Here is a 16,214-nt window from a genome sequence, read left to right as displayed (position 1 = left end):
CGAGGGACAGCCCCATGACGTAATTTTTTCAATGACCAATAGATTTACAATTCAATAGACTTAACTCCGCCTACTAAAGACATATTTGGAAAATAATCTCAGTGTTTACAAACACATAATAGGGGACGCTGTGTATGTTTTCTTTTATGTCATCAAATCACACGTATTCAATTTGTGTAGGCGGATGTTCTAGGAGTACATAATTTTCATTTTTCCAGGGACCTGTTGTAATCTGAAAATCAAATTCATCATGGCTGCGCAAATTAATCGTGATTCTAAGGACTCTGAAGTCAAAAAATCTATGGAAGAACAACGTATGCAAGCAGTTCTTTTGACAGGCCATGGTGGCTATGATAAGTTGGTCACGAGAGAGTTACCAATTCCGAAGCCAGAGACAGGACAAGTTCTTGTTCGTGTTAAAACGTCAGGCCTAAATTTTGCTGAGCTGCACTGTCGGCAAGGCTTGTATCAGGTTCCTGGCGGCTTACCTCCATGTCCATTCTCAATGGGTATGGAGTGTGCTGGTGTTGTAGAGGAAGTAGGCAGTGGAGTTGTGCAACCTAAAGTAATTCTTATACTGTATAACTAATTTGGTTAAAAGTTCTTTTCTGCATGAATATGTCTACAGTAGAATTCTTTCATTTGGCATGTGTGCGCCATGTCATTAACATTAATATTCTCACTCCAATATACTCCTTGCAATCACACTAGCAAGGAGTATATTGGGTACTGGTACTGACAAATAATTGATACTGCATTTAAAATTACACAAAAGTATATACAGCATATATAAATCTCTCCCTTGACAAAGGGCCTATAATATTTGTTTATGTACAGTAATTACTTTACTATTATAACGTACTGCATGTAGTAGTGTCACCCATGGTAATTACTATATTCGGTATAAAAAATCATATAAAAAATATACATTGCAGTATTTATACAAAAATAAATTATATTACTGTATGTACAGGCAAATTACTTGTCCTATGTTAATGCCACAGTAATAGATGCTGTTTTATTGAAGAAAAAATATAATTTTCTAAAAACTGTGTTTTTCAACATTAATTTTACTCAGCCTGGTACCCGTGTAATATGCTTGAATGATTTTGGATTGTGGAAGGAGTTTGCGGCTGTGAAAGCTGAGCGATGCTTTCCAATTCCAGAAGGAATGTCATTTGAGGAGGCAGCAGCACTTGCCGTTAACTACTTAACAGCCTACCTGATGCTCTTCAATTTTGGTAACTTACGGCAGGGAACCAGTGTTTTGATACATATGGCTGCTGGTAGGTTTAAACAAAAAACATCTCATCTTTCTATAGTCGCACATACATGTTTGTGTCGAGCTGCCAATGACAGGTCCTGATACAGACCAGTACACCGGGGTAAACCCCTACTCTTCCAAAAGTTGCACTGGCACACACACCAGATATAACCTTATCCAAAAGTCTAGTTCACTAGAACTATGGTTGAGGAAAGACTTGAACCTCTATGTTGCAGGTCCACTGCCTTAACCACTCGGTCACTTGACTCAATACCACTCGGTCACTCGACTTAATACCGCTCGGTCACTTGACTCAATACCACTCACATTCACATTTTAAGATATTTCTTTATTTGTCACTTTGCAATACTGCTGTCATTCCTGTCATGGTCATCATTATCACTGTCACTGATTAGCAAAAACACATAAAAATAATCATTATCAATGTCATCTTAATCAAAATTATATAGTTATTTGTTGTTACTTGTGCTCATTATAATAATGTTTGTATATGCTACTCTACTCCTAAGTTGAATGCGTTAAAAGACTTCATCACAGTGCAGCTCATTATTACAATTGTTTGCTTAACAAATAAACACAAAGTGATTTGGTTTGCATCACTACATATGGAGTTAAAGATATCATTTCTAGACATTCTCCATGTTCTAATGAGGAATGGCATCATCATTGTCATTTACAATGAACGATCCTTATAAATTGTGTATTTATTATAGTCTTAAGAGCTTTACTCTGTATTTTCTATTTAATTCTCATTATATAGCATTAAATACTAGATTATAAATATATAAAATATATATTATAAAATACTACAGTATATTTGAAAATTCTTGAAAATGATCAAATAGAGTAAATCATGAGATTCTCAATTAATTATGCGTTCAACCTCTTTCTCCCGTTTTATTGTAATGTAAATTGATAAAACTACTGTTTTTAAAAACGTTTAACGGATTCCATGTAATGTATAGACTCCATTAGCAAAGTGCTGGTTAATACAATATGAAATGAATAATTGGATTTATACTGATGTGTAAATTTGGCTTAATTATCACGCCAGCTGTCATAGCCATTGTAAAGTGATAACAGAATAAATGACCAAATAGGGTAATTGCTTAATTAAAAATGCTATTTATTGAAAAAATTTAAAGTAGGTAAATTTTGTGAAATAACATTTCACCGTTTGATTTTTAACTTTAATCCATGATTTGTATCACATTATCAACAAGGTCATGCGTTGAAAGAATCTATAAACGAAATGAGGTATTTATTGGATCTTAATACAATAAAATGGTTTGTACAAATTTTTCTAGTTTACAAAAGCCGCAGAGAATGCTGTGTATTTGACCCTTGACCTTTTACTAAAAAAATGAAAGCAAACGAATTAAGGGCCACAATAGAAAGTGGACATTTTAAGCACACTTAATATAGCCTAAAATACCTACCGCTGAATTTTTAAAAATCTAGATCAGTTGGATTTTAAATAATTTAAATATATTAATATTAATGATACACTGTCTACAGTACAGTATTCACAGCATAAAATAGTTTCTATTTCAAACTTGACATTTTAGAAATTTCCAACATTAATATTAAAATATATTAGCATTTGAGAAGTTGGAATTCTGCAAGAAGTAGTCATTCTGCACGGTTGGATTAAACTAAATGCTGTCACAGCACTATGACAAATATATAAATAATCTTGTGTATTGCTTTATGTACTCTATAAAATATATTATGATAATGTTAACATACCAAAGGAATCATGTGTTTACTATAAAGTGACTGGCAATAACATTCTTATAACTTGATGTAGCAAAATCAGATTTTCAATGATTTTTTTTTCAAATGTAAGCAAATTAAAGTATATTTTGATGAAAATGAGTATGTATATGTTTGATTAAAACCCAAAGATGTATTGCGTCTTATATTATATAATATAAATATATGAGAAATTCAGTTACTCAATTGATTTAAAGTTCTCACTTGTATTGTTATGCAAGTTTATGGTATAGTTATGGATGATTTGATTTGATTTATTTCGGCATCGGTACATAAAAAATCACAGACATACAATTAAAAATATCATATATAAAAAGCCAAGAGACATAAAACAAGAAGGATGCCCAAGGATAACTCATAAAAGTTCTCTACGGACTTGTTTCCAATGAGGTCCTTTGAAAGAATTTAACAGTAAAAAAAAGGAACCGTACAAACAGGAACCAAAACAGGGTGAACAGCAAAAAAAGACATACAATGAAACATAGTCTTATTGTTAGTATTTTTATTAATAATTAGGCCATCAAAATTAGATGTAGCGCTTATTAGGATCTGATAAAACATGCACGAAATCTGTACCAGAATACACTAAATAAGTTAGAGAAAAAATGGCAAAATCAGCACTGTGGTCATGTTAAAGTTTTCAAAATAATATAGATTATTTGATAAAAATCCTAGAAAGTAGGAAGCATTTTGTTATTTTTCCCCTGACTGTATAGAATCTGATATAGAAATTAATTCATTAAATGTGCCAACATCATTGCTTACAGGTGGAGTAGGTATTGCAGCTACACAGCTATGCAAAACCGTTCCCGATGTTACTGTGTATGGGACTGCCTCAGCGCATAAGCACGAGCTGATACGCGAGATGGGCGTTAAGCATCCGATTGATTACAGAAACATGGATTATGAAGTCGAGATTCGAAAAATCTCACCAAAAGGTAGCACATTAATAATTTGTAAAAAATTTAAATTTTTTAGTTTTACACTATGTCTAATTTTTTTTTTATCTCAGTCTAAAAATTGTCAAACTGTCAACAACAAATATTGATACTCTTATCTTTTAATAGAAATTGAATTGTTAAGCTTGAATAATCTTTGAATAAAACCATTTTTAGTTCTTTGAATAAAACCATTATTTTTTTTAAATTAATCCAATAAAGTATTAACTGTATATATAAATTCATCCATTTCAGCCTTTGTAAAATACAAATAACTTTTTTGTTCATCCAGGAGTGGACATCGTTCTTGACCCTCTGTCCGGTAAAGACACAATGAAATGCTTTGACCTTCTTCGTCCAATGGGGAAGCTGATTGTTTTTGGTTTGTATTTCATTTTTGAATGTTGTTACTTGTTGTGATGTTCGGAAACAATAAACTACTAAAAACAGCTCTTTAAACAATAAACTTTAATTGGATCACTCGATCGTATAACGATATAACTAAAACAACAACGTGTCATGTGTCACGTGACAGCTAGCGCTGTACTACAAACATTCCTCCTTTTTTAGATTTGATATGATATGATATGGGTTATAATATAAGTCTGTTAAAATGAGCAATATTTAAAACATGGTTATACTAAAAGTTATTTGCGAAACATCAATTATCAATATCATTACTTTGTAGTGTAATTATTAGTATCATAAATCTGTGATGATCATCAAAACAACTGTTCATCAAATGCAATCAAACGTTCAATTATTAGTCCACAACAGAATGCATACAACAACGCGCAAAATAACAATGTTCACAAATCTAATCTGTCAGGAGCCTTGCGAATTCTTCCTGATCTGCGAGGTTCCAATTCTGGTGAATTAGCTGTAGTTGTAGGTTTAGGTACAGTATCTGATAAATCATTAGGGTTGATTGAAGATTGTTCCATAGTTGTTTGGTTTGGTGTTAGCTGGTGTGGTAGTATTTCTTCAGTTTGAACTGGTAAGTTGATTGTAGTCTGCTCTGTAATTTCAGGCGGTCTACTAACTTTCTCTTCCGGAAACCGCTTTCGAATGTGGTCAATGTGTCGACGCCATTCACGGCCATCGTCCAAATGTACGTTAAAGGAAACTGGACCTAACTGATGTTGAAGCACACCAGGTAACCATTTTGGTTTACCAGCAAAGTTCACTACCCATACCGAGTCTCCCTCATAAAATGATCTCTCATGCGTTTCTCGTCCTGCTATCATTGTAGCTTGTTTATCCAGTACATGGTTCTCCATATTAGGGCAAACTAAGTCAAGTCGCGACCTAGGACGTCTTTTCATTAGTAATTCTGCTGGTGACTGACCAGTAGTTGACTGTGGTGTTAGTCTGTATTTTGCCAGGAATCTATATAATCTTGACTCCAAGTCCTCACCTACAGTTTTCTTTAACCCCTCTTTCACAGTTTGCACAGCTCGTTCCGCTAGACCATTACTGGCTGGATGGTATGGTGAGCTACAGATATGTTTAATACCATTATTTTTGCAAAAGGTCTGGAACTCGTGGCTGGTAAACGGGGTACCATTGTCTGATACTAGACTCCATGGCACACCATGAGTTGCAAAGGTTTGACGTAACTTGATTAAGGTAGCTGATGTTGTGCTTGATGCCATAATGTGTGCATCGATATACTTGCTATGAGCATCAACTATAACTAGTATCATTTTCCCTTCAAACGGGCCTGCGTAATCAATATGTATGCGATACCAGGGTTTCCCTGGCCACTCCCATGGATGCAGATTTGCTTTTGGTGGTGCTTTCCCGTACTGCTGACAAGTAGGGCATCCCCGAACAGTAATTTCTATGTCCATGTCAAGATTAGGCCACCAAATATAACTTCTTGCCAATGATTTCATACGTACAATGCCAGGATGGCTTTCATGTAATTCTGACAGTAGTATTTCTCGGCCTTGAGCTGGGATTATCACTCTTGAACCCCAAAGTAAACATCCTTTCTGTGTGGAAAGTTCACTCTTCTTGCGATGGTACATTTTGAATTCTTCTCCCACCCCGGAAGGCCAACCTTGGAGTGTATATTTAAGAACTGCAGACAACAATGGATCTCTTGCTGTCCATTTTGCTATCTGCGGTGCTGTCACTGGAGTATTGTTCAGCAAGTTCATTGAGAGCACAATTTCCTCTGGAACAGGAACAGTAGCTGGCACAGTGGCTAACGGCAGTCTACTGAGACCATCTGCATTGCCGTTTTGGGTACCAGGCTTGTACTGTAATTTATAGTCATAATTGGCCAATTTCAAGGCCCATCTTTGGATCCTTGCACTAGCCATACTTGATACTAGTTTGTCCTCTTTTAATAAGCCTAACAGTGGCTTGTGGTCTGTCTGGATGATGAATTCTCTACCATACAGGAACTTATGGAACTTTGTAATTCCAAAAATGATTGCTAGCCCTTCTCTCTCAATGTGGGCATAGTTTGCTTCTGCCTTCAAAAGAGATCGAGATGCGAAAGCTACAGGCTTTTCCATCCCATCAGGCATTCTATGAGACAGTACAGCGCCAATGCCGTATGGTGATGCATCACAGCTAAGGAGTAATGGTAGGGCTGGATTGTAATGGATAATTACTTGAGAAGATTGTAGCATGTTCTTCGACAACTCAAATGCTCTCTGTTCGTTTGCGCACCATTTCCATTTGACATCTTTGCGCAGAAGATTATTTAGTGGTGCCAAAGCAGTGCTGAGGTTTCGCAAGAATCGATGATAATAATTTATCATACCCAAGTAACTTTTCAGCTCTGAAGTGTTCTTTGGGATAGGTGCCTGTGCCACTGCCTGGACTTTCTCTTTAGTTGGGTGTACCCCTTCAGCATCTAGTTTATGCCCTAGATACACACATGACTCCTGCATAAACGTACACTTTTCTCGCTTTAGGCGTAGTCCTGCATTTTGAAGTCTAGTTAGGACAAGCATTAAGTTTGCGTTGGCTTCTTCCTGCGAAGCTCCTGTCACTAACACATCGTCTAAGTACACTGCAATCTTCGGAATTCCTTGTACGATTTGTTCCATCAAGCGTTGGAATATACCGGGTGCTGATGAGATACCATAACACATCCTGGTGTAAACAAACAACCCCTTTGTTGTGTTGATTGTTGTTAGTTTTTGTGACCCCTCGTCAAGCTCAATTTGTTGATAAGCATGACTGAGATCCAACTTGGAGTAGAATTTCCCTCCAGCTAGCTTGGTATAAAGGTCTTCGATGTTTGGAATTGGATATCTGTCCACTTTTGCAGCAACGTTAACAGTAAGCTTGTAATCGCCACAAATTCTCACATCCCCATTAGCTTTTAGAACAGGGACAATAGGTGCAGCCCAATCTGCAAATTCTACTGGTTTAATCACCCCTTCTGCTACTAATCTATCCAATTCAGACTCTACTTTAGAGCGTAGTGCATGTGGAACTGGTCTAGCTTTAAAGAATCTGGGTTGTACTTCCTTATCAATCCACAATTTTGCTTTATTACCTTTTAGCGTACCAAGTTCATTTTTGAAAAGCTCTGGAAAGATCTGTGTATAGTCAAGTTTGTCTAGATGATGTACGGTTGCCCAATTTACTTTCATCTGTTGTAGCCAGTCTCTGCCAAGTAAACTTGGACCCTTGCCAGGTACTATCAACAATGGAAGATTGTAACTTTTCTTCTCATAGCACACATTCACCATAGTCTGACCTATTGGTTCGATGATCTCTCCTGAGTATGTTCGTAGCTTCGGTAAGCAATCTGTATTCAAGGTCAGGTTACCTTTCTTTATGTTTCCAAATTGTTCTTCACACATTAGACTTGTTGTCGCTCCTGTGTCAATCTCCATCATTACTGGTACACCATTAAGTGTAACAGCGCACATGTAAGGCTTCACATATTTTCCTAAGGTATCAGATTTAAATAAAGGAAATCCATACTCATCAACATCAATTGTTGCTGCCTTCGCCGATTGCACCGGAATCTCTGTTTCTGTTTGTATCATGTGCATATTATTTGCCGGTGTGGTTGCCTTGCAAACTGAAGCAAAATGGTTTGATCGTTTACATTTATGACATTGTTTTCCCCAGGCTGGGCAAACTTTATCACGCTTCTCCGTACCATGACAACCTCCACATCCTGTGCAACGACGGTTATTTGTTTCTGGCTTTGCTTTATGTTTACCTCCTTGCTTCCCTCCATATTTCGGTTTTCGAGGTTGGTAGTACTTCTGCTTGTGTTCTACCACATGTATAGTTTTTTCTGTCTCTACACCTCCCGCCATTGCTTTTGCTTGTACCTGGGTGGCTTCTAGTGTTCGACCAAATATAAGTAATGCTTTTAGTGTCATGTTTGCTTCACTTAAGCCCTGGTGGCGGACCTTTACAAGTTGACAGCGTTGGATAATTTGCGATTTTATTTCCGCTTCCTTATCCTGGAACTCACAGTTCTTTGCTAGTTGGCACAACCTAGCATAGTATTTGTCCAGCAATTCAGTGGGGTGCTGGGCAGCTTGCCTGAACATGAACACTTCATACTCAACATTACGTTTAGGTGCAAAGTACGTTGTCAATTTTTCTTTTCTTTCTAGATAAGTTTCGTTCCCTGTCGTGTGAGTTTCACTTATTTCAAACACATCCTCTCCTCCTAGGTGAAGTAACATTGCTCGTTTCCGTCCGTCATCGGTAATTGCCTTAGCAATGAGAAAATTATCAAAACGCTTAAGCCAGCGTTTCCACCTAGTTGGTGCCGTTTCCGTGGGTTCAGATTTGAACGGTAAAATAGAAGACTTAATGTCCATTGCTGTTCAATAATGGTCGTATAATAGTACTGAAAACTCACGTATATAGTAGGCGGTCGTTAGCCTACGGTGGTTGCTAAGTGTGAATGTGATGCGCGTCCTCGCCGGTACCGCAATGCAATCACTTCGCTGATCGGTGATATTAATTCTAGGCCTACTTGCTGATGGCCTAAAATATTGCCTTACTTGTAGCCCAAGTAAGTAATGATTTTCTGAAAGTTCTTTGTATATTGAGTAAAATCCTCGTCGCCAATTATGTGATGTTCGGAAACAATAAACTACTAAAAACAGCTCTTTAAACAATAAACTTTAATTGGATCACTCGATCGTATAACGATATAACTAAAACAACAACGTGTCATGTGTCACGTGACAGCTAGCGCTGTACTACAAACACTTGTAATATTTGAATTTGTTATTTATTTGAATTTGTTATTTATTTTAACTATTTATTTATACTGGGTAACCTCTTCAGTCAAAGACTGGTCTCCCAGAGGGCCCAGTTATGATCAGTGACTGTGTGTACTAGTACACCGGGGTAACCCCCTACTCATCTCGAAAGATGTACTAGGTTCTTTAAAGTGCACATGAGCTAGATGTGCACACGGGAACTCCGGTTTATAGTCCGTTTCCGAGAAGGAACCATGGAGCAAGTGAACCTCGAACTGTTGTCGATGTTATGGCTACATAATTACGGTTCCACTATCTTAACCCTCTCACTCACTTTTTTAGGAGCGGCTAATATGATGCAGGGGGAAAATAGGAGCATGTTGAACGTAGCCAAGACCTGGTGGAACAGCCCTTCGTTTGGTGCCATGGACATGATGCAAAAGAACAAATCCGTGTCCGGCTTCCATCTCGGTTACTTAGCCGACGAGACGGAACTGCTCACAAATGCAATGAATGAGATTATACGATTGTACCAGGCAGGCAGAATCAAGCCCAAGATTGACTCTGTCTGGCATTTTGCAAATGTGAGTATTGGGTCTAGCTAGTGACGTAACAGCTATGAGAGCTTATTGGCTAAACTAGCTTATGGGGGCCTCTGAGCAGAGCCCAGAGGAATAAAAAGGTAAAAAGAATATGTAGAAAGACCTCCAGCATTCGAGGGCCACTTGTGCACTAAACCAGTGGCCTCATCGTTATGCCTCTTTACTCCTCAAAAGTTAGTGTCTGTCAACTCATTAGAATTTTTTTATTTCAGAACAAGTCCATATCAATAAAAATAATTTTACTATTGCCATGTATCCTCTGGTATTTGCGATGAATTGGAAGATGAACTGCAGTAACTGAAGCAAAATTTCAGTTAACAGTTGAAATCTTTTTTCTTACAGATAAAGGATGCCATGAAGCAGATGCACGAACGTAAAAATGTCGGTAAAGTTGTTCTGACGTGGGACGAGAAGTTAGTGGCAAAACCAGAAAAACAGTAACAGTAACAGCAACCATAACTGAAAATACAACAAATAGTTAAAACCTTGTAATGATTGTAAATCCAAACCATACAAGAATCCTTGCCAGAATTGTGTCTTCGATTATAATAATTATTTAAAACAAATTATTAAACATATTTAGTGAGAATAAATTACTAATTCAGAAATATGGTTGATATGCGAGTCTGACAAACTCACATTATATTTAACTGTATTAAAAACTATGAGATAATTGGACCAATGTGATATTATACAACCTATAGAGTGAGATAAAAACCACCTGTATACAAAAATAGTGCAATTTGCCCACCTGTTGATAAGATACAGTAGTAGTGTATAAAATACAATTTTATTCGAGTTAAACCAGTATATTGAAATTGTTTATCACCTTTATAAAAACCACTTGTGCTATGTTCCAAGAAATAATGACACCTGTATGCGAGATTAATCCACCTGTATGAAATCATTACAACATGCAGAGATTCAACCACACCTGTCTATTGTGTTAATTAAATTAAGGCATAAGTTTGATATAATTATTATAATTATTTGTTGATTACTTATATTTATTTGAAATACTTAATGGAATATTATATACTTCATAATTGTTTTTAATGTTTTATTGTGGGTAAATGTTTATATTGCTATATAACTATATTGATATATTAGTTACCATTCCTTATATGAATTAAAACGTTTTATCTTTAGAAATTACACTTAATCAGAATTCAGTTTACTGAATGAATATAGAGGCTTAATAATTCAGAAAAAATATTTATATATAAAAATACTACTCATAATTATTGTATTTATTTAGATTAAACATTAGTTACGGATTTAGAAAACTATGGAGACTGATTGACTCATTATTGAGTCACACTTTAGACACACCACAACAACTGTTGACGCTGCTAAAGTTTGGTTCACACTAGCAACGCAACGCATCAATGTATCAAGTGCTGTATTGCGTAATCACAGGTGGGAACCGACGACGCAACAGTGCTGCAAACATCACTACAGAAAATCAAATCGGGCCAGAACACTGAATAGGAAAACATACATACATATGGGATCCTCCTCTGCTACCTTGTAGAGCTGGAGTCGAACACCTCTTCAGCTATAAATAGCCTACTGAGGTGTTTGTTTTCGATTGTGTAACGGCTTTGGCATGGCTTGCCTGAATTTTAAATCTAAGATAATAGAGATTTTAATCCAGTAATACATCCATTGTTTATATGTTGTATTATAAACAAAATGTGTTAGTATTTCAATATGTAATAATAACTAAAGTAAAAATAATAAATATTAAAAAAACATATTGTACTAAACAGAATGAAACCTTGGTTAGTTCATTGGTTAAATCACTTTGCTAAAATATAAATAATAATACTAATGCATTCTGTTCTTTAACTCCAGAAAAAAACAGGGATTCAATGTGAAAGGTACTGGCTTTAATTTCCAGTGTTAAAAGGTCACTCTTGACTATTTAAACTATCAACCATAGTGATATAATATTTAAGGTTTTTTTTTATTGCAAAACTCTGGTGTTGCAGAGTTGAGGTGAATGGGATCTCTCCAGAGTTTTTGTGACTGGTACTGGCGCTCTGGAGTTTATTTACAGTTTTTAATGTGAAAGGGGTAGTGACAAAGGCCCCTGGTTTAGCACTCCTAAGGGGCCTCCAACACCAGGTAGTTGCATTGGGCTACTCATGCTCTGGGGCTCCATTTAAGCTCCAAGGCCCCTGGTTTAGCACTCCTAAGGGGCCCTCCAACACCAGGTAGTTGCATTGGCTACTCATGCTCTGGGGCTCCCTGTAAGCTCAAAGGCCTCTGGTTTAGCACTCCTAAGGGGCCCTCCAACACCAGGTAGTTGCATTGGCTACTCATGCTCTGGGGCTCCCTGTAAGCTCCAGGGCCCCTGGGTTTAGCCAGTGAGCACTATAGCAGTTATGCCACTGGAAAGGGGTATTAGATCCTAAATTCAACCATAGAGTAATAATTATTACTCCATGGTTGAACTGTAGTAAACCGTTACAAGCTCACCTGATTCCTTAATCTTTACAATGAGTATTCTTTTATGACCAACATCTTAACATTCTATCCAATGGACGGATGCAGTGCCGAAGGACACGAATAGGACAAATACATCGATGACAGAATTCCGCTGCCATTTCTTATTATCGGATCAACTTGTTCATTTGTTGTGAGCAATTTCACAGCCGAGACTCGTCTTCAAGTTCGGTAACCTCTAGCACTTTTCCTCTTAGCATTTACAAGAGTAATTAAGCCATACTTCGGGGAAAGCTTTACGACAGGGTTTATTCCCGGTCATGTTTCCTTATTAATCTAAGATTTCAGAATTATGTTTAACTTAGCTTTAATAAGATATCAAGTTTTTGTCTTTAAAGATTTGGTACAGTTATTGCAAATTAATGTTGAGTACCCTAGTAAAGCTCTGTCTACACTATCAAACTTAATGTGACAAACAAATGTGATGTGCTCATATATGGACATGATGTCATACCACTACCATATTTGGGTATATCACTACCATATTTGGGCATACAAACTAGTTTGATAGTATAGACTGAGCTTAATATAGTTACCAGGCCTATACTACACAAGAAGTCTACAATAACATGTACACCTTTCTATGAAACGAAACTGCAAAACAACAAGGCCATATACATGGCTGCAGTCGCCTGCTCAAGTTAGTGCGAGTTCAAATTTTGAATCTCAGTGATGGATCTAGGATTTCTCGGTGCTCAGAGGGCCTAAAAATGGTAACATTATGTACTCAACATAACTCATCTTTTGCAGTGTAATTTTTCAAAATTAGGGAAGGAGCGGCTGTATCCACACTGAATCTTGAAACTGAGAATATTTATCTCAATAATTTAAAATACATGAATTCATATTGTTGCCAACTAGGGTAACGTTTGAGGTGAAGTTTACTCGCGGTTAAGTAGATCTTCAAATAGGCAATTTATCATCAATGACACAAACTAAATTACAATATAATTATTGCAGTTAAACTTATCAACAAGATTTGTAATCGGGAATAATTAAAAAGTAGGTAGAATATATGAATAACTGAATTATTCAAACTGAATATATATATATTTCATTTTTTTTTTGGTGAACAATCCAAACAATCTTATGGGTCTTTGACACCTGTTTCGGTCCCGCGCCGGCAAATCAAACATCTGTGTTTTTCGTTTTCACAAGGCTACGCGCATAATCGTGCCGGAACAGGTGTGAAAGACCCTTTAAGCTTGGTTCCTACGAGCGATGCAACGTAACACAACCTACGCAACGTAAGAAAATTCCCTTCCAATAATTGTGTTTTCCCCCGCCTACGGTACGTGAAATCAAACTTGCGATGTTTTCAGCACTGTTGCATTGTCGGAACCACGCTTTACGAAGGTCAAGTATGGAAAAAAATGGTTGCGGACTATCTAATCATGATGACCTTTCTATGACACGATTGTGACATATAGAATATGTCCGAGAAAGAGGTCCAAAAACATACTGTAGACAAATTGGTGAATTGAAAGGTACCCCAGCAACAAAAATAACAACGTTAAAGGAGGAGATAAATAACAAATTACGGGTTAGTCCTATTATAATATAGATAAATTGTAAGGTTAATTTAGAAAGAGCAATGAAAGGTCTGCTTTCCAATAGAAAAACTGTTTATTTAAGTCTACAAAAACAACATGTTGAGTTTAGAAATTCTATGCCATACTTTATAATTAACCATCAAATAGCATAAACACATAGCTTAGTAGACTTAAACAAATACTGTGATGTAACTTTTTTATAAACAAACTTAATTATAGTCATGTGTTATGATTGATGGAACTGCAATTTGATCTTAAAAAGACTTAGATTTCTTAAAACGGTTTTATATAAAGTATAATTATAGACGAATTATATGGAAAATCAGATATATATATATATATACGGTAATGTAAATCTGTATAGTGTATAAAGCAAATAGTCACTCTGCGCTGTGGACTCGGATGTTACACTTTTCAACTACATGTTTCTCACCTAAGGGTCAGGAACCCTTGCCGATGTTATGGCTGGATTACGGTTCCACTGCCTTAACCCGCTCGGTCACTCACTCACTCAAATATATATATATATCTATATCAATCGAGTTTGAACAATACCAGTGGTCTAATGGTTAGGACATTTGCATATCAAGCAGAAGGTTCCAGGATCAAATCTCGGTTGGGGTGACTTTTCTCAATCTCACAGATTTCCACATCTTATCGTTTAAATTAATTAATTAATTTCAGTATATCACCGGGCAGTTTAGAATTGATTGAGATGATGTTGGTAGTTTTAACGCGTAGCATTAAACAGCCACTCTGTACACGCTTCTGAGCATGTGCAGAATCATTTTCCGAAACACCACAACACTGGGTTTTGACACTCGTACGGTCATGGTAAACCCGTAAACAATATACGCCACAAAGAATACAAACAACAATATCAATTATTTGGCTGTCAGCCATCTTTAATGACTCATTATTTAGATACATCTCGTGTATCTTAACTTCAAAACTTTTACTTTTTTATTTCTGTTATTCATTTATCTTCCTTTGGTATTGTTTGTGCAAAAACTAAAGTAGAAACAAATTATTCTTTCTAATGCGATAAAAATGTGAACATTTGATTTAATACGCAGAATATTTTTTTCTCCGAGTCTAGAATATTTAGTTCCGTGAACTAAAACAAATTTGTCAAGCTGAAATTCAATTTAGAAAAAAAATCTTTTTTATTTTGTCTTGTATTCTAATACTACAGCACAGAAAATGGCATTTTGAATGCCATTTTTTGTTCTCTCTTATAACAATGTGATGTATTATATTAAATGTACCAATGTTTTTGTAGTATAGTTGCATAGGCCCAATAAATTGAGGCATTGCAACACTGTTTCAAAAAATAATCTCATATCTTGGTTTATGGACTATATTGAAGGAGGTAAAGGCAACCCTGCACCTGACACATATTTCAACAAAATAATCATGTCATGCAATATAGAAATATAAAGCTATTTCTACGCTATCAAACTTTGTGCCCATATATGGACATATCATGACACTACCATATTTGGGCACACCCCTTTTTGTCAAACTAGTTTGATAGTGTAGACAGAGCTTTAAGCCGTAGATCAAAATACAATAGTCTTTATTTTTGATAAAAATAATCTTTAAAAAAATTCATGAGCACATCAGTATTTAAATTTTACATTCATATGAAATATATGTAAAGCACAGTAAAAAAAATATTTTAAAAATAATTAACGAAATACACACACAAATCACACACATTGTTCAAGCTGTTATTTGTAAAGCTCAGACAAATTATTTTTTCAACACAATAAACAGTTACAGAACTATATACAGTCAAACCCCTATAAAGGAGTGTCCCATGCATAGGGAATGACTGATTTGGGAAAGTGGTCCCTTAATAGGGGTTTTCCCGGAATAGGGGTATTCCAAAAGGAGGGTTCTATACTGTATGTAAGATGACTAACATCAACTATGACAACAAATGTTTGCATTTTCTACAGAGGAAACACTGGGCTTGCGATATCCATTTAAAAATAGAATAAAATTTATTTTGCAGGACATCGAATGTAAAAGAACATTCTGTTTAAAAAGAACAGATAAATTTACAATTTGTACAACACAACTCAGAGCAACTGAAGTCAGGAAGATAGCCTTATATTAAATTCATATATACAACTCAACTAAAATACATTCAGAGTCCGTCAAAATATAATTTTCTTCACCCTCTCATCCTCAACAATACTTTTTAAAATAAAAAAAATGCTGCTGAAAAACTAAATGTCTAATAGTAAAAAATCATAATAAATAGGAACAGGGATAAAATATACAGTTCAAAAACTATTTTTATATTACATAACTTACATGCAAGAATGAAAAAA

General features: G+C 35.9%; 1 protein-coding gene across 1 annotated transcript; it reads left to right on the top strand.

The window, feature by feature from the left end:
* Nucleotides 1-142: 142 nt before the first annotated feature.
* Nucleotides 143-10,859, top strand: LOC140039004 (synaptic vesicle membrane protein VAT-1 homolog). The gene is made up of 6 exons (XM_072084774.1): nt 143-565; nt 1,079-1,286; nt 3,829-3,999; nt 4,292-4,381; nt 9,549-9,790; nt 10,151-10,859. Exons 1-6 carry the CDS (start codon nt 251-253, stop codon nt 10,247-10,249), a joined length of 1,125 nt encoding a protein of 374 aa, XP_071940875.1. The 5' UTR covers nt 143-250; the 3' UTR covers nt 10,250-10,859.
* The last annotated feature ends 5,355 nt before the right edge of the window (nt 10,860-16,214 follow it).

Source organism: Antedon mediterranea, chromosome 1 (genome assembly GCF_964355755.1).
Source record: "Antedon mediterranea chromosome 1, ecAntMedi1.1, whole genome shotgun sequence".
NCBI lineage: Eukaryota > Metazoa > Echinodermata > Crinoidea > Comatulida > Antedonidae > Antedon > Antedon mediterranea.
The sequence above is the reverse complement of the archived record's forward strand: the minus strand, read 5'-3'. Positions and strand labels throughout refer to the sequence as shown.